We start from the raw sequence: 16,364 nt of genomic DNA on the forward strand, positions 1-16,364 counted from the left end.
TTTTGGTTTTGTAAAGTTTAATTGCATCAACAATCAAAACATAATATTGTGTATTCATTCAAACACAAATATAATGGTAAAACTTAATATTACGAATCTCAGGTCTGAAAACTTTAAATGATCACAATGACCTGGCACGATTTTCCAACCAACGATATATATACACATATACCACTGGTTTGAAAATCATGCCAGGTCCCTGTGTATGTTATGATATGATATTTAAATGAGAAGTCTTTCAAACTATTCTATTCATAATATTGTTTTATAGATTTATGATTCATAATTATAAATAACTGGTCAATGTATTTGTACCAATTACCACCTACACCCCCAACATGCAAAGGTCAATTTGGAGAGAGGCAACATGAGCTGTGGTAAGGTAGTTCTGTACTACTCAGGGATATTTTTGACAGATGGTCATGGTCAGAACCTGACTTGAACAGAGTGAAGACAGGGTATGATTATTCGTTCTATGTCACAGGGATTTGGGAATTAGATACTGTTTATATCCTAAAAATGGTCTAAGGGCACTCTGGTGGGTCCAAATTGATATAAACTGCAACAAATTCTCAAATCCCTGTGTTCTAGAGAAGCGGTGGGGAAATGGTTAATGTGATCCAACATGAAAACAAATGGTTTCAAGTACAAATCCTACATAAGGCAGTCGAAATGGGTTGAGTGCAGGTTGGTGGTTTTACTTAGGCTTTACTCAGTCTCTTTAGAACAGTATTCAGTGGAGCTAACTCTTAATAGGATCTATATACCAGGGTCTAGCTTTGGAACCATCGTGTTCTTGGATCCTTTTCTGGAACATCATTGATCTAGAAACTAGGAGGGTTTGTATTGTGTCCACTCTGTCTGTCTGTCCATTCGACCTTGTCTGAACTCAAGAAATAATGTTGAGATTACAAATATGAAGTTCAAAGAGTTGCTAAAACAGGACACCTGTATTTTGTTAAGCTTTTGAATTCTAGGCTTTACTCTAATACATTTCCTACATAAGAACATTTTGAATGAATACTGCAGATCATTAAAAACAATATATATATACATGAAGCAGAACATATGAAGACAAGGGGTTACAATAAAGATTGCACAATAATAGTTTGTACATTAATCAAGTCACAATATAATTAATGGTATATAATTACAAACACATAATTATGAACATTAATTACAAATCTTGATAATGCAGTTTTATAATACATTACAGACACCGAGACAATAACAAACTAGAATTATATATGAGACGCCGAGACCATTCAATAACAAACTAGAATCATATATGAGACAATGGCTAAATTACACCATTGCTAAACCCTTCATTTGAGATCATGGCAACCAAATAAAATGTGATTTTGGAAAATAAGACCATTGTAATTGTTGGTTATCCCTCAAAGAGTTGTTGCTCAACAATATCACATGCATTAATTTCCTTTAATGTTCATTATCTTTCATTTGGTAACCATTTTGATTTCAACAACTTTTAGGAAGGAATTGGCAAAATCAGTTCAGAGGCTTAAAGAAGAGCAAACAAGATTTTCAGACTCGTAGCCTACTTCCATCCTTCCTACAACTTGGTTGCAGGGATATAAATAGTAAATAAGTTACAACACTTAATAAGGCAAAGTTCTACCAAAACAATGGGCCCAGAGGGCCTGTATCGCCAACCTGATTTGTAATGCCAAGTAATGTTCTGAATACAGGTTCATTGTTTCTTTTCTAAAGGAATTCAAATATTTACCTCTAGTTCCCCTATTGGGCCCTGCCCCTTCTGTCCCCAAGGGGGTCAGAGCCAAAATTTATACAGGTTCTGTTTCCCTTCCCCCAAGGGTGTTTGTGGCCAAATTTGGTTACAATCCATGCAGAACTCTAGGACAAGTAGCGATTTATAGAATTTACCTCTAATTCCCTTATTGGGGCCCTGCCCCTCCTGCCCCTGGGGGGTCAGAGCCAAAATTTATACAAGTTCTGTTTCCTTTCCCCCAAGGATGTTAGTGGCAAATTTGGTTACAATCCATGCAGAACTCTATTACTAGTAGTGATTTAAAGGAAATGTTGACAGACGGATGGACGGACGACAGACGCCGTGCCATGACATAAGCTCACCAGCCCTTCGGGCCATGAGGTTGAGATAAAAGACAAAATCATAAAAACAATGTATGAGAGCTGGCGATAAAAAGTCATTTTAAGAAGATTGATGCACACCAAACATGGTAAGTGGAGTTATCTGATAATCTGTCAGTGTTACTTCCTTTCATTTCACTCTGTCAGTACTCGCAAGGCTACTCCAACAATGTAAGAGGTATAGCATGACAGGACACATTTGATCATTATGTTGTGCCCATCAGAAGTTTCTCAATACCAACGTCTAATATTATTGAATTACCACAAGGCGAACTCGATTTGCCCTCATTTCTAGAATACAACTTCCGGATAGATCTACTCAATTTGCAGCTCTTTTGCTTCTGGAAGCTCTTCCATCTCTGAAGTTGAAGATCTTCTGAGGAAACTTTAAAGAGCAACAAGAGGCCCAGAGGGCCTGTATCACCCACCTGGTTTATAATGCAAAGTAATGTTCTGAATACAGGTTCATTGTTTCTTTTCTGAAGGAATTTGAATATTTACCTCTAATTCCCCTATTGGGCCCCGCCCTTTCTGCCCCAAGGGGGTCAGAGCCAAAATTTATACAGGTTCTGTTTCCCTTCCCCTTAGGATGTTTGTGGCCAAATTTGGTTACAATCCATGCACAACTCTAGGACAAGTAGCAATTTATAGGATTTACCTGTATTTCCCCTATTGGGCCCCGCCCTTTCTGTCCCCAGGCGGTCAGAGCCAAAATTTATTCAAGTTTTGTTCCCCTTCTTCCAAGGATGTTTGTGGTCAAATTTGGTAACAATCAATGCAGAACTCTAAGACAAGTTGCGATTTATAGGATTTACCTCAAATTCTCCTATTGGGCCCTGCCCCTCCTGCCCCTGGGGTGTCAGAGCCAAAATTTATACAAGTTCTGGTGTACTTCCCCCAAGGATGTTTGTGGCCAAATTTAATTACAATCCATGCAGAACTCTATAACTAGTAGCGATTTAAAGGAAATGTTGACGGATGGACGGACAGACTGAACAGACTGACAGACGACGGACCTCGGACGCCGCGCCATGACATAAGCTCACCGGCTCTTTAGGCCGGGTGAGCTAAAAATCGAGTTGGGGTATAGAGTGATAAAGGGAAATAACTCTAATAGATCATAACGTATATAGGGTATACCAGCACTTTATAATGACATTCAATAAAGTTAGAGCTAGTCAATATACAGATACATATGTCAGTACCATACACTACACCATACACTACACATACAAATACCATACACTATTGGCATATAAATATATCACTCAACACCAAACATGATCTTTTAAAGAGAGTCTACAAAACATTCAAATTTTCACACTTGTCATAAGATAGCTAATTATACAAAAGTCAATATATCATATGTCAGAAGTTTTCCATTCCATATAAAAAAATTATATGCAAGGCTTTGGTTTTTTAAAGATCTACAAATATATCAATTGAAGTAATATTTTTCAGACAAAATTCAGGCTTGTAATTTTTAAACCGACAAGCACACTCAACCAATATTAATGCTGATACAATAGCTAAATATGCATTATGAACTTATGCATATGGATTTTAATACAATGAACCATGTCAAGTCCCTCTGGTAATATGAATTACTTGAATACATATCTACTGGAAATTTATAAAACGTTACGGTCCACTGATCTCCAACTCTACATGCACGGTGTACCAGACAGCTCTGAGGTTGAACCTTCTCCTATACAGTGTTACTGAGACTCCAAGCTAAGTCGTCTGTACACTGAATCTGCCAGTATTAATTGCTTTACAACGGTGGTCAATTTAACTGGACTTGAACCGCTTACTAGATTTTCCTCTGATCAGTGACGTAACGACAGCAAACGCCCGAGAGAAGTACATTTGCAGGATGCCATGGCGTCTTATACCGGGAACCAGCATAATTAAGGTTACTGAAACATATCAATACATTGTATATGAACAAAACTTCTATGCTTCATGGATGATAGAAATCTATAATGTGCTAGCTAAAATCATATTTTAGTATGGTTTTCATTTTTGATATGAAGATCTATTAATATAACCATTTCGAACAAACTTGCCAGTTATGAACTTTCTTATGACTTTTCTAAAATACATTGTAGATACATTACAATGAAAATCATATTTTCACACCTCAAGATGGATTGAAAAATTATACAGTCAAACCTGTCAATATATATCACCCAAAGAATTAAGAAGAAGAGGTCATAATTAGCCAAGTGGTCTTTATACATAGGTCAAATTGTGTTAAAATCAACCATTTGGACCCAGAGAAAGTGGTCTTATTAAGCAGGTGGTCTTTCTACACAGGTTGCATTATGTTGAAATTGGTCATTTGGAACCCTGAGAAAGTGGTCTTATTAAGAAGTTGGTCTTAATATAGAGGTGGTTGTTAATGACAGGTTTAACTGTAATCCAAAAATGATATCTTACTTAGGAAATAGGTCAGGAGGAGATTGTCCATCTTACTGCCCATCCAGGACAAAGTCACTAGGGTTCCCATCACAATCAGAAAATACTGAAAGAAACAAAATATCAATATATTATCCATTAGCCCCCAAACATTAATCTTCACTCGTTCACCCATAAAGACACACAAAAACTCTTCCAAATCAAGCATCATAATAGTCCACTGTGGAATTTCAGGGGTAAATGATTTTATTGATCTCTTTTAAAACATTTTTGTTGCATTTTACAGTTTCTTTACTACGATATAAATATTCTAACCTGCCTATTCCGTCTTTGCAAATGACAGAGTTAGCTCCCTTGAGGGTTGGTATCCATTGTGACATCATTATCTTGTGAGAGAAATGTCATGTGACGTCACAATCAATACCTATCAGCAATGGCAGATAACTGCAATATGCAAACACAAAATACTTCCAGTTTCTGGACCAAGATATTAACTCATTCACCCCTAAAATTTCATAATGGACTGGTCTAGTCTTTGATTTAGAAGAGCCTAATGTGTTTTCAGGGGTGAATGAGTTAATACTATATTAACCCTGTCTACTCACTGTCTTTGGTCTTTCTGACTTCAAAGATACCATGGATTCCATCAGATTCCTAGAATGGTATTTGAAGTGCATGATCCGGCGACAGATTTCCTCATACTGCTGTTCCTGGCGACCCGTCCTATATGATGAAAAATAAATATTTGGTCAGTTTCAAAAGGGGAATTATGAAAAAGGTTTGGAATGAAGGAAGCTTACAGACAAACAATGTCAACTGAGGAAGCATGTGTCGGCCTATCAAAAGTAATGTAGGGTTACACATGACGGCTATAGGACATCCTGACCCAAAATTCTAGGGGATTTGGGGAGGTATATTGGTGCCCATCATAGAATGATCTGTGTTTATCAAAGGAAACTTTCTCTGAAACATTTGATACACACAGACATAATACATATCGCTTTAAGTTTACATAACAGCAAAAAAAATTCAATTATCACAAAAGATCCCAGGGGGATCTACTGGTATATCTGTCAATGGAAAGACAGAGATTTCCTCTGATTTTCTCTTTCTTTCCCTCTTACTTTGAATTTCAAATGTCAAATTTCTACATGGCCATCTCTGCCATACATTGTGCAATATTGTGTTTGGATTTGTTCCAAAATAGATGTGCATAAATAAGGACCAAGCAAACGGATAATTTGATATTGAAAACATGCTATGATGAATGTGTGAGTCAAGATGATGTTTGGATAAGAAATGTAAAAAACGAGTTAGCAGTCCTAGGACTTAATTATATGCTTGAATCTTCATAATCTTTTCATGTTGCATTTAAAATATTAGAACAGAGACTAATTGATACTTCAAAACAAAACATATTATCAAATGTAACCACGTCCCCTAAAGGATTTTTATACCAACACCTTATAGATAGTCATTGTATACAATTTTATTTGTGCAAACCTATCGAAAATAAATACAAACAAATGTTAACCAAGCTTAGGATATCTGCCCATAAATTAAATATAGAAATAGAGAAGCATCAAAATGTGGTAAGAAGAAACAGAATCTGTAACAAATGTAATTTATGGGATATAGAAGATGAGTTTCACTTTATTTTGATTTGTCCTTTTTATATTGATCTCAGGCGCCGATTAATTAAACAATATTATTACAGGAAACCATCGATATTTAAACTGATACAATTGCTTAGTATAGAAAATGTCAGGGAGTTATCAAATTTAGGGAAATACTTGTATCTAGCTTTTAAGAGACGATGATCGAAAATATATGTAAAGTTGATATTACGTTTACATTTTATTGTGTAGCGAATTTTGTATGTGATCTCATTCTCCACTGTCTAACTACATTGTCGATATATCTACAAATGTAATTATACATATGTATACATGTTTTGTACCTATAAGTCTAAGGGCTTTTGGTTAATAAAAGATTGATTGATTAGACTCCACACGTTAAGAAAGCTAGATTTTTCTACAGCAAGATGTGTTGCGAAAAGACAGGTGTAGCTACCATGTTTGATTTACGATTAACCCCAAATTAACAACTTTTGGTGGGGACCATGTCAGGACCATTTCAGGCAAAAACAGAGCACCTTGGTTTTCAGATTTGAACCATTTCAGGTGACCTGAAAGCTGACATCAAATATTTTGATAGACACTTCAAATGTTGTGATGTCATTGTAAATGCGTTGTTAGGTTGGTTGTATTTCTGGAATATTTTAGCTTTTGCTTACACTCATTACAAAAGTTTTATTTATTTCCCATGTTCTGTTACTAGATTTAATAGACAGAAACTTATAATAAGACCAGCAAGCGGCCTTATAGGCTACATGCGCTGACACAAGTTTAATGTTTTGCTCCTTGTGGGATTCCGCCATTTTGTAAGTAAGAACGTTCGGCTGTCATTGACCAAGGGAGATAATCCAATGTTAAATTTTTATTTTTTAATATCACGATACTAATAAATTGCACACGATGCATCAATGCACCACCAAGCGATGCAATACATCGATGCATTGGTGAATCGTTACACCTCTACTCATAGTCACATGACCAGTTCTTGAAGGATCTCTCACCGAAACACTTACCATTTGGATGCTAAGATGTTTGGACCGATCATTGGTACAAGGAAATCCACGAGGCTAACAGCCAATCCTAGCAAGGCAAAGGTGGTTAGGAGTGAAGGCTCAAATGTCCAAATCAACCTGTTATAAAGAGAAAGATTTATATTGAATCTACCATATTCATCCCAATATGCGTCCCCCGTCTGTAGCATGCTAAAAGCCCAATATGAGTCAGGGGTTTCAATATCAGGCTGTACCCGGTGCTTTTTGCCTGTTGATCCTGGCTGTGGTACCGCCTAATTTGGGCTAAATTACATTAGATAGCATACATGGTATAAGTACCCCCTGAAATCGCAATTGTACCGCCTCTCCTGAAAGATAATGAAACCCCGGATGAGTATCCTGGGCCTTCTGGTTATTGTGAAGTAGTCATTTGAAACAAAAGTTTGTGCACAACAACCGACGAAGCACGATGACTATATGTCATCTGACCCAAACGGTGAGATGACCTATATAATAAAATAAAAACGTTTGTCTTCAAGACTACAATTATGTCTGTGTCTCTCACCCTATTCAGGTCTAGTGAACTACGTGTATATAAGTAAAGGTGTGAGAAACATTAGAGATGTTTGGGGACCTAGAAGTCAATGTCATTTCCTTGACCTTTGGCAGGTTGACTCCTTGGTAAAACTGGGACGGCAGGAATATTTGTAATCCAATAACATTAGACATTGATATTGAGAAACTTCTGATGGGCAATACTGAGAAGGTTAGACACGACATAATGATCAAAAGTGTCTTGTTGTGCTTTACGTCTAACATTGTTGGAGTAGGATATTTGGGGACTTCTGTATTGGTTTAGTGGAACAGCATACAGGGAAGTTTGACAGTTCGGAGGACTTCTGTATTGGTTTAGTGGGACAGCATACAGGGAAGTTTGACGGTTCGGGGGACTTCTGTATTGGTTTAGTGGGACAGGGACATTTGAAGAGGGACTTCTGTATTGGTTTGATGGGGGACTTCTGTATTGGTTTAGTGGGACAGCATACAGGGACATTTGACGGTTCGGGGGACTTCAGTATTGGTTTAGTGGGACAGCATACAGGGAAGTTTGACGGTTCGGGGGACTTCAGTATTGGTTTAGTGGGACAGCATACAGGGAAGTTTGACGGTTCGGGGGACTTCTGTATTGGTTTAGGACAGTGGAACTATTTGAGGGGACTTCTGTATTGGTTTAGTGGGACAGCATACAGGGAAGTTTGAGGTTGGGGGACTTCTGTATTGGTTTAGTGGGACAGCATACAGGGACAGTTTGAGCGGGGACTTCTGTATTGGTTTAGTGGGCATACAGGGAATTTTGAGGGGGACTTCTGTATTGGTGTTTGATGGGGACTTTGTATGGTTTAGTGGGACAGCATACAGGAATGTTTGATGGGGACTTCTGTATAGGGGTTTGATGGGGACTTCTGTATGGTTTAGTTGGTTTGATGGGGGACTTCTGTATTGGTTTAGTGGGACAGCATACAGGAATGTTTGATGGGGGACTTCTGTATAGGTTTAGTAGGACAGCATACAGGAATGTTTGATGGGGGACTTCTGTATAGGTTTAGTAGGACAGCATACAGGAATGTTTGATGGGGGACTTCTGTATAGGTTTAGTGGGACAGGGACATTTGACTGAGGACTTATGTATTGGTTTAGTGGGACAGGAATGTTTGATGGAGGACTTCTGTATTGGTTTAGTAGGACAGCATACAGGAATGTTTGATGGAGGACTTCTGTATTGGTTTAGTGGGACAGGGACATTTGACTGAGGACTTATGTATTGGTTTAGTGGGACAGCATACAGGAATGTTTGATGGAGGACTTCTGTATAGGTTTAGTAGGACAGCATACAGGAATGTTTGATGGGGGACTTCTGTATAGGTTTAGTAGGACAGCATACAGGAATGTTTGATGGGGGACTTCTGTATAGGTTTAGTAGGACAGCATACAGGAATGTTTGATGGGGGACTTCTGTATAGGTTTAGTAGGACAGCATACAGGAATGTTTGATGGGGGACTTCTGTATTGGTTTAGTAGGACAGCATACAGGAATGTTTGATGGAGGACTTCTGTATTGGTTTAGTAGGACAGCATACAGGAATGTTTGATGGGGGACTTCTGTATAGGTTTAGTAGGACAGCATACAGGAATGTTTGATGGGGGACTTCTGTATAGGTTTAGTAGGACAGCATACAGGAATGTTTGATGGAGGACTTCTGTATTGGTTTAGTAGGACAGCATACAGGAATGTTTGATGGAGGACTTCTGTATAGGTTTAGTAGGACAGCATACAGGAATGTTTGATGGGGGACTTCTGTATAGGTTTAGTAGGACAGCATACAGGAATGTTTGACGGAGGACTTCTGTATAGGTTTAGTAGGACAGCATACAGGAATGTTTGATGGAGGACTTCTGTATTGGTTTAGTGGGACAGCATACAGGAATGTTTGATGGGGGACTTATGTATTGGTTTAGTGGGACAGCATACAGGAATGTTTGATGGGGGACTTCTGTATAGGTTTAGTAGGACAGCATACAGGAATGTTTGATGGAGGACTTCTGTATAGGTTTAGTAGGACAGCATACAGGAATGTTTGATGGAGGACTTATGTATTGGTTTAGTGGGACAGCATACAGGAACTTTGACGGGGGACTTCTGTAAATGGTTTATATTACATTAGTAGGTCTCCATTATAATAAGTCCTCATTACCATTGACACTTACAAAAAGATGAATGTGTTCAATCCAATGATGATTGCTGGATGATAGCTCTTCTCCCAGTTTAACAGACCATTTAATGGAAGAAGGACTTCTCTCCATCCTTCCAGACTTCTCTTTAACTCGCTCAGCTCGTCCTGCTGTAAACAAAGGATGTATTCAATTATGCTACATTCAATGATCTAGTCACAAGTATACATTCTCATTCCTACTTGTCTTTGGCCCGGAGACACAACTACACACTATTTTGCATATATCCCAGCTAATGCTATACAAGTAAATGTAACCACTATGCTTGAAACACGAGTTGACAAGCTCTCCAATTTCATCACTTAAGATCTAGAGAAGAAAATTTAGTGGCCAGATTGGGGTTTGAGCCATGGTCCTCCAAACACTATTCCATCTTTGCATATTAGAGTTATCTCCCTTGCCGGTAGGTATCTATTGTGACATGACGTCACAAATCAATCAATCACTGCATCGAATAATCACCAATAATCAACCCAAACCACATTCTGCTACATTTCTTTCTTCACATCAGCTCATGTACAAGTTGACATCATCCCTGTCTTCACATCAGCTCACGTACAAGTTGACATCATCCCTTTCTTCACATCAGCTCACGTACAAGTTGACATCATCCCTTTCTTCACATCAGCTCACGTACAAGTTGACATCATCCCTTTCTTCACATCAGCTCACGTACAAGTTGACATCATCCCTTTCGGTATCAAAAAAGTCTCGTCAGAAATACACGACAGAAAAGTTACTATTGGCTGTTGAAGCTGTTCGGCAGAAAAAGCTTTCATTAAGAAAAAGATATGGAATATCGATGAAACCAGTGTCCCTTTAACACATAAACCAGCCAAGGTCATAGCGGAACTGCGGTCAGAAATCTCCCAGGACACGTTGGTAACTCTAGAGATAATGTAAGTGTTATGGCATGTATCAACGCCGCGGGCAATGAAAGATCACAAAGGAAAACGTACAAAGTCTGTATGCTTACAATACAAAGGAGGGCGTCCCTAATACCATGTACACGTTCCAGCAACGTGCCTGGATGGAAGATGCTTTAGGAGAACTTTGGTTTAAACAACATTTTCTGAGGCACTGTGGTCCTGAACGCCCACAAATGATTATCCTTGATTCGCATTCGTCCCACGAAACCCTAGGTTTGATAGAGGCTGCAAGAGAAAATGATATCACTCTCCTAGCCTTCCCGACACACTCTACGCAATACCTTTGTCTGCTCGACAAAACCGTATTTTGTCCTCTAATAAGAACTTACAGTCGCGTGTGTTCTGAGTTCATGGCCAATAACCCAAATAATACCATAACAAAGTGGGAGTGGCCAAAGCTTTTTCGAGTGGCACATGACGAGGCTTTCACGCCTGAAAACATCAAAAGTGGGTTCCGGAAGTGTGGTATATATCCTGTCGATCAGTCCGCAGTCACAGAACAAGCATTTGCACCATCCGTCCCATTCAATACTGAACCATCTGCTGTCGTAGGACCGTCCGGTGACACTTCCGCTCACACGGATAACTTGAGTATGAACGACACACTTCCCCATGTTGACGATCCATGTGTAAATGTAAACGGTTCCCCCTCTTCATCTGGTGATACCATTGCTCTTACCAGCACCAATGTTCCAATAAATGCCAATCCTAGTGCCAATTTACGCAGTTTACTCCCTGTTGATGTGAGTGCAAATATGATTGACTCTAGGCCCGTCTCTGTTAGTTCTTCTTTTAGTGTTCCCTCGCCTGTTAGCCAAACTAATGCTGTATCTACAGAGATTGAAGTAAGCACCACAAGCCAAGAGAACGATGATTGTATAGGCACAGTATTGTCAGAGTCAGATATTATAGAGTCTGTTCTTAACGAGGAAATCCATGGTACTGTAGACAACTCTGGTAATTTTAATATTTCTGTTCCTGTAATAGTCGAAGCTGCAAATTCGTGCAAATCTTTGCCCTCGTGGACAGATCAGGTCGATGAAATGTTTAACTTTCAGTATTCAGCACCAAAAGTAAAAGAAAGCACAAAGAAAGTAACCGTACACAGGCTCCTTACAAGCGACGCAATATATGAACAAAAGACAAAGGAAATGGAGAGTAAACAAAACCTAATAGAAGTAAAACAGAAGAGAAAAGAGCAAAGAGAATTGAAGAAAGCAATGCAAGGAAAGGGCAAAGGTGTTAAAGTTCAGGGTCAGAATTAGAAATATAAATGTAAGAACTCAACCAAAAACTGTCCAATTTGTAGACGCAGTACTACACATGAAAAATGCCCAACATCAATTGTCCTTGAATGTGTCAATTGCGTAAAAAGTTACCACCAAGAATGCTGTCCAGTTTCAATGCTAGACCATGTTACAGCAGTTCTAAATAACGCAGAACTGTTTGTGTGCCATATGTGCCAGTAAGCATTCTAGGCTGGCTAAGTAGATGTACATGACTGTATGTATAAACATAATGACATACAATAAAGTATATTTGTATATGAATCGGGATATTGTACACCACCATAGTGTGCGTACATGTACATTTTAATATCTGTGCTTAAATTATAACTTATTTATATAAGCTGTAAATTATATAATATATATTATTTTTATTTTTTGTTAATAATGATATATTGTTCATAAAGAGTTACATATCATATGAATTTCATACATTCTGTAGCTTCAAAGCTAGAAACTTGTTTTATATAAAGCTATATTCACGATGATTCGTTTCATACAGTTTCGAAAAAATAAATAAACCGGTTGAACATATAAATTCTAATGGACATGTTTTTTTATATATATATATAAGGTACACCGCTTGCTTATATATATACACACAATATAACTTGTCAAAACCAGATGTTAACAAGCTCATTTTATTTGTCTGGTTTATACAGGTGTCCTATTTATACAGGATAAACCGGTATATATCAATCAGTGCTGCTATCGTGCCTAAAGGTCGGCAATATATGTACATACCGGTATATATAATACTATAGTACTGTATGATGTCACAATATTTTAAGTCTTTATAATCATTGAAAGCAACATCCCAGGCGCGTATACGTAGCTACCATAGACTCCGGTACTCTCGTACACCCACATCATTTTGATGTTCAATTTAGAATTAATACTGATAATGTTTATACACAACATGTATTAGAAGCAAATTTTCTCTTTACTTGTATCACAAGACATACTATCATTAAAATAACTCCCATGAGTATATATTTACTCCCAATCAGATTAACTAATGTACAATCAATTTTATGTATACGTTACTGTTACTATAGTGACATTCTATTGTTGGAAATCCAAATGTATGGTTAGTAATCAGCTTTACGGAAACGTATTAGGCTCACATAGGAAAAACATTTTAAGGATTACGAAAATGTTTATTTTCTCATTGCTACAAAAATGTGTGCTAACCATGGTACGTATAATATATATTCAGAGTTCAATTTGATTTTTCAAAAAATGTTGGTGTCTTCATTTGGAATGATCTTATTTTATTAATTTAAATATATTATCAAAACAAAAGGAAGTAATTTCAATCTAAGCATACAAGTGAATCTCTACAGAGAGGATTCATCACTTGTTTTGGGAGGTGCTTTTGGTAATGGTATCATTGTGGGTACCTTTGAGAGGGGGTGTCCATATTAGTCAGAGAAAAATCTATGTCACTGCATCCACATTGTTTTAACCCTGGCTACGCCCCTGCATCCATTAACAAGAGGCCCAGAGGGCCTGTATCGCTCACCTGGTTTGTAATGCCGAGTAATGTTCTGAATACAGGTTCATTGTTTCTTTTCTGAAGGAATTTGAATATTTACCTCAAAATCCCTTATTGGGCACTACCTCTCCTGCCCCCAGGGGGTCAGAGCCAAAATTTATACAAGTTCTGTTCCCCTTCCTCCAAGGATGTTTCTGGCCAAATTTGGTCACGATCCATGCAGAACTCCAGGACAAGTAGCGATTTATAGGATTTAGCTCTAGTTCCCCTATTGGGCCCCACCTGTCATGCCCCCAGGTGGTCAGAGCCAAAATTTATACAAGTTCTGTTCCCCTTCCCCTAAGGAGGTTTCTGGCCAAATTTGGTTACAATCCATGCAGAACAGAACTCTAGGACAAGTAGCGATTTATCGGATTTAACTTTATTTCCCTTATTGGGCCCCGCCCCTCCTGCCCCCGGGGGGTCAGAGCAAAAATTTATACAAGTTCTGTTCCCCTTCCCCTAAGGATGTTTCTGGCCAAATTTGGTTACAATCCATGCAGAACAGAACTCTAGGACAAGTAGCGATTTATCGGATTTAACTTTATTTCCCTTATTGGGCCCCGCCCCTCCTGCCCCCGGGGGGTCAGAGCAAAAATTTATACAAGTTCTGTTCCCCTTCCCCCAAGGATGTTTGTGGCCAAATTTGGTTACAATCCATGCAGAACTCTAGGACAAGTAGCGATTTATAGGATTTACCTCTATTTCCCTATTGGGCCCCGCCCCTCCTGCCCCAGGGGGTCAGAGCCAAAATTTATACAAGTTCTGTAACCCTTCCCCAAGGATGTTTGTGGCCAAATTTGGTTACAATCCATGCAGAACTCTAGGACAAGTAGCGATTTATAGGATTTACCTCTATTTCCCCTATTGGGCCCCGCCCCTCCTGCCCCCAGGGGGTCAGAGTCAAAATTTATACAAGTTCTTTCCCCCTTCCCCCAAGGATGTTTGTGGCCAAATTTGGTTACAATCCATGCAGAACTCTAGGACAAGTAGCGATTTATAGGATTTACCTCTATTTCCCCTATTGGGCCCCGCCCCTCCTGCCCCCGGGGGGTCAGAGCCAAAATTTATACAAGTTCTGTTCCCCTTCCCCCAAGGATGTTTGAGGCCAAATTTCGTTACAATCCATGCAGAACTCTAGGACTAGTAGCGATTTAAAGGAAATGTTGACGGACGGACGGATGACGGACGACGGACGCTGCGCCAGGACATAAGCTCACCGGCCTTTTGGCCCAGGTGAGCTAAAAAATGTTTCGGTTGATTATAGCGCTAATTGATGTCGATCAATCGAATTATAAATTAGTTCAAATTATCATGATTATCACATTTGGAAATGTTTCTATTGCAATGTACGTTCAGATCCCCATACCAAGTCCGTTTGCTAAATACATAAAGCATGTGTACGGATTTACAGGAATAGGTGTACGGACTTACAATCTTACTGTACGGATTTAGCCATCTTCAATATTCGTAACTTGTCGGGCTGTATCGTTATAAACGGTTATGTTTCCTGTAAAATCATAGCTTAATCATGCTTCCGAATATAGTCTCTCCGTTTGATAATATACAGACACCCCTGTAGCTTAAGCTTAAGATTATCTTATGTCTGACTCTTATATTCGGTGATTGTTATAACATGCTGTATACACAACTTCAATACACAATGCATCGAAATCGATACAAAAACACACCACATGAATAAAATTGTTAATAAATGCAATAATTAACCTGATCTTCTTGAGTGGAATGGTTGTTCATTTCCGCCATTCTGCTTGAGATTTTGTTTATAATAATTTTACATTAGCGAAATGAAAATACACGAAACCTTCTGAACAAAAACAGTGTCATTCGGAACCCCTTTTACTTCTTGGTAATGTCCAAGTTCTGTTACCTTTTCTTACATTCTTAGCCCCCATCGTGAAATGAAGGGAAGTAACTCTGATGGATGAGAATGCTTTTCTAAGTAAAGATGTGCATGTGTGTCTTGGAGAACTTGAGAAAAACACCGATTAGGCTAGGCCTAATACCAATTGTTTTCCCATAATTACCCAATACCAAATTATATCTTGAAATATGATCACGAAGTATCATATAGTTGCATATGTATACATATGTAGTTGCATATATATATACAGCTGTATATCAGAAATGTATATATGTACACGTATCTAACCTTACATTTTATACCGGCCGATATCATGCGCATTTGCAGACTAAAAATATTATCTGATAGCATGTCTTGGTAGTATACTTAGACATATGTAGTGAAATCTTTATTGAAACAAAAAATGCGTGCTCCTGTGGCCGATCTCAGTGGTCTCAGTGGATGTTACAGGGAGGAAATATATATTATATATTCAAAATCCTTAAAATCCGGAATATTAAGTCATTAGTACATATCTTTAAGCAACCTTGGAAGAAAAATTAACCCGGCGACATATGATTTTTATGCGGTTTTTCTGATCAGGGTATACCTAAAATCAAAATATCAAAAAATGAACGAAATCCTTGAGAGAAAACCAGAAGGGAATTGTAAAGCTAAATAATAAGGTAAGGCCTTCCAATACAAACCACTTATTACTTAATTATACTAATTAATAACCGATACAGAATATTAACAATAGCATTTATTCACACATATT

At 38.3% G+C, this 16,364-nt stretch overlaps 1 protein-coding gene across 1 annotated transcript; it reads right to left on the reverse strand.

Moving 5' to 3' along the window:
- LOC138324126 (ADP-ribosylation factor-like protein 6-interacting protein 1) lies at positions 1-15,577 on the reverse strand. The gene is made up of 6 exons (XM_069269204.1): positions 15,451-15,577; positions 9,947-10,080; positions 7,202-7,318; positions 5,157-5,274; positions 4,573-4,657; positions 1-4,049 (listed from the first exon to the last, which is right to left on the reverse strand). The coding sequence occupies exons 1-6, from the start codon at positions 15,487-15,489 to the stop codon at positions 3,922-3,924; spliced, it is 621 nt and encodes a 206-aa protein (XP_069125305.1). The 5' UTR covers positions 15,490-15,577; the 3' UTR covers positions 1-3,921.
- Positions 15,578-16,364: the final 787 nt, after the last annotated feature.

Source organism: Argopecten irradians, chromosome 5, assembly GCF_041381155.1.
Source record: "Argopecten irradians isolate NY chromosome 5, Ai_NY, whole genome shotgun sequence".
In the NCBI taxonomy this organism is placed as follows: domain Eukaryota; kingdom Metazoa; phylum Mollusca; class Bivalvia; order Pectinida; family Pectinidae; genus Argopecten; species Argopecten irradians.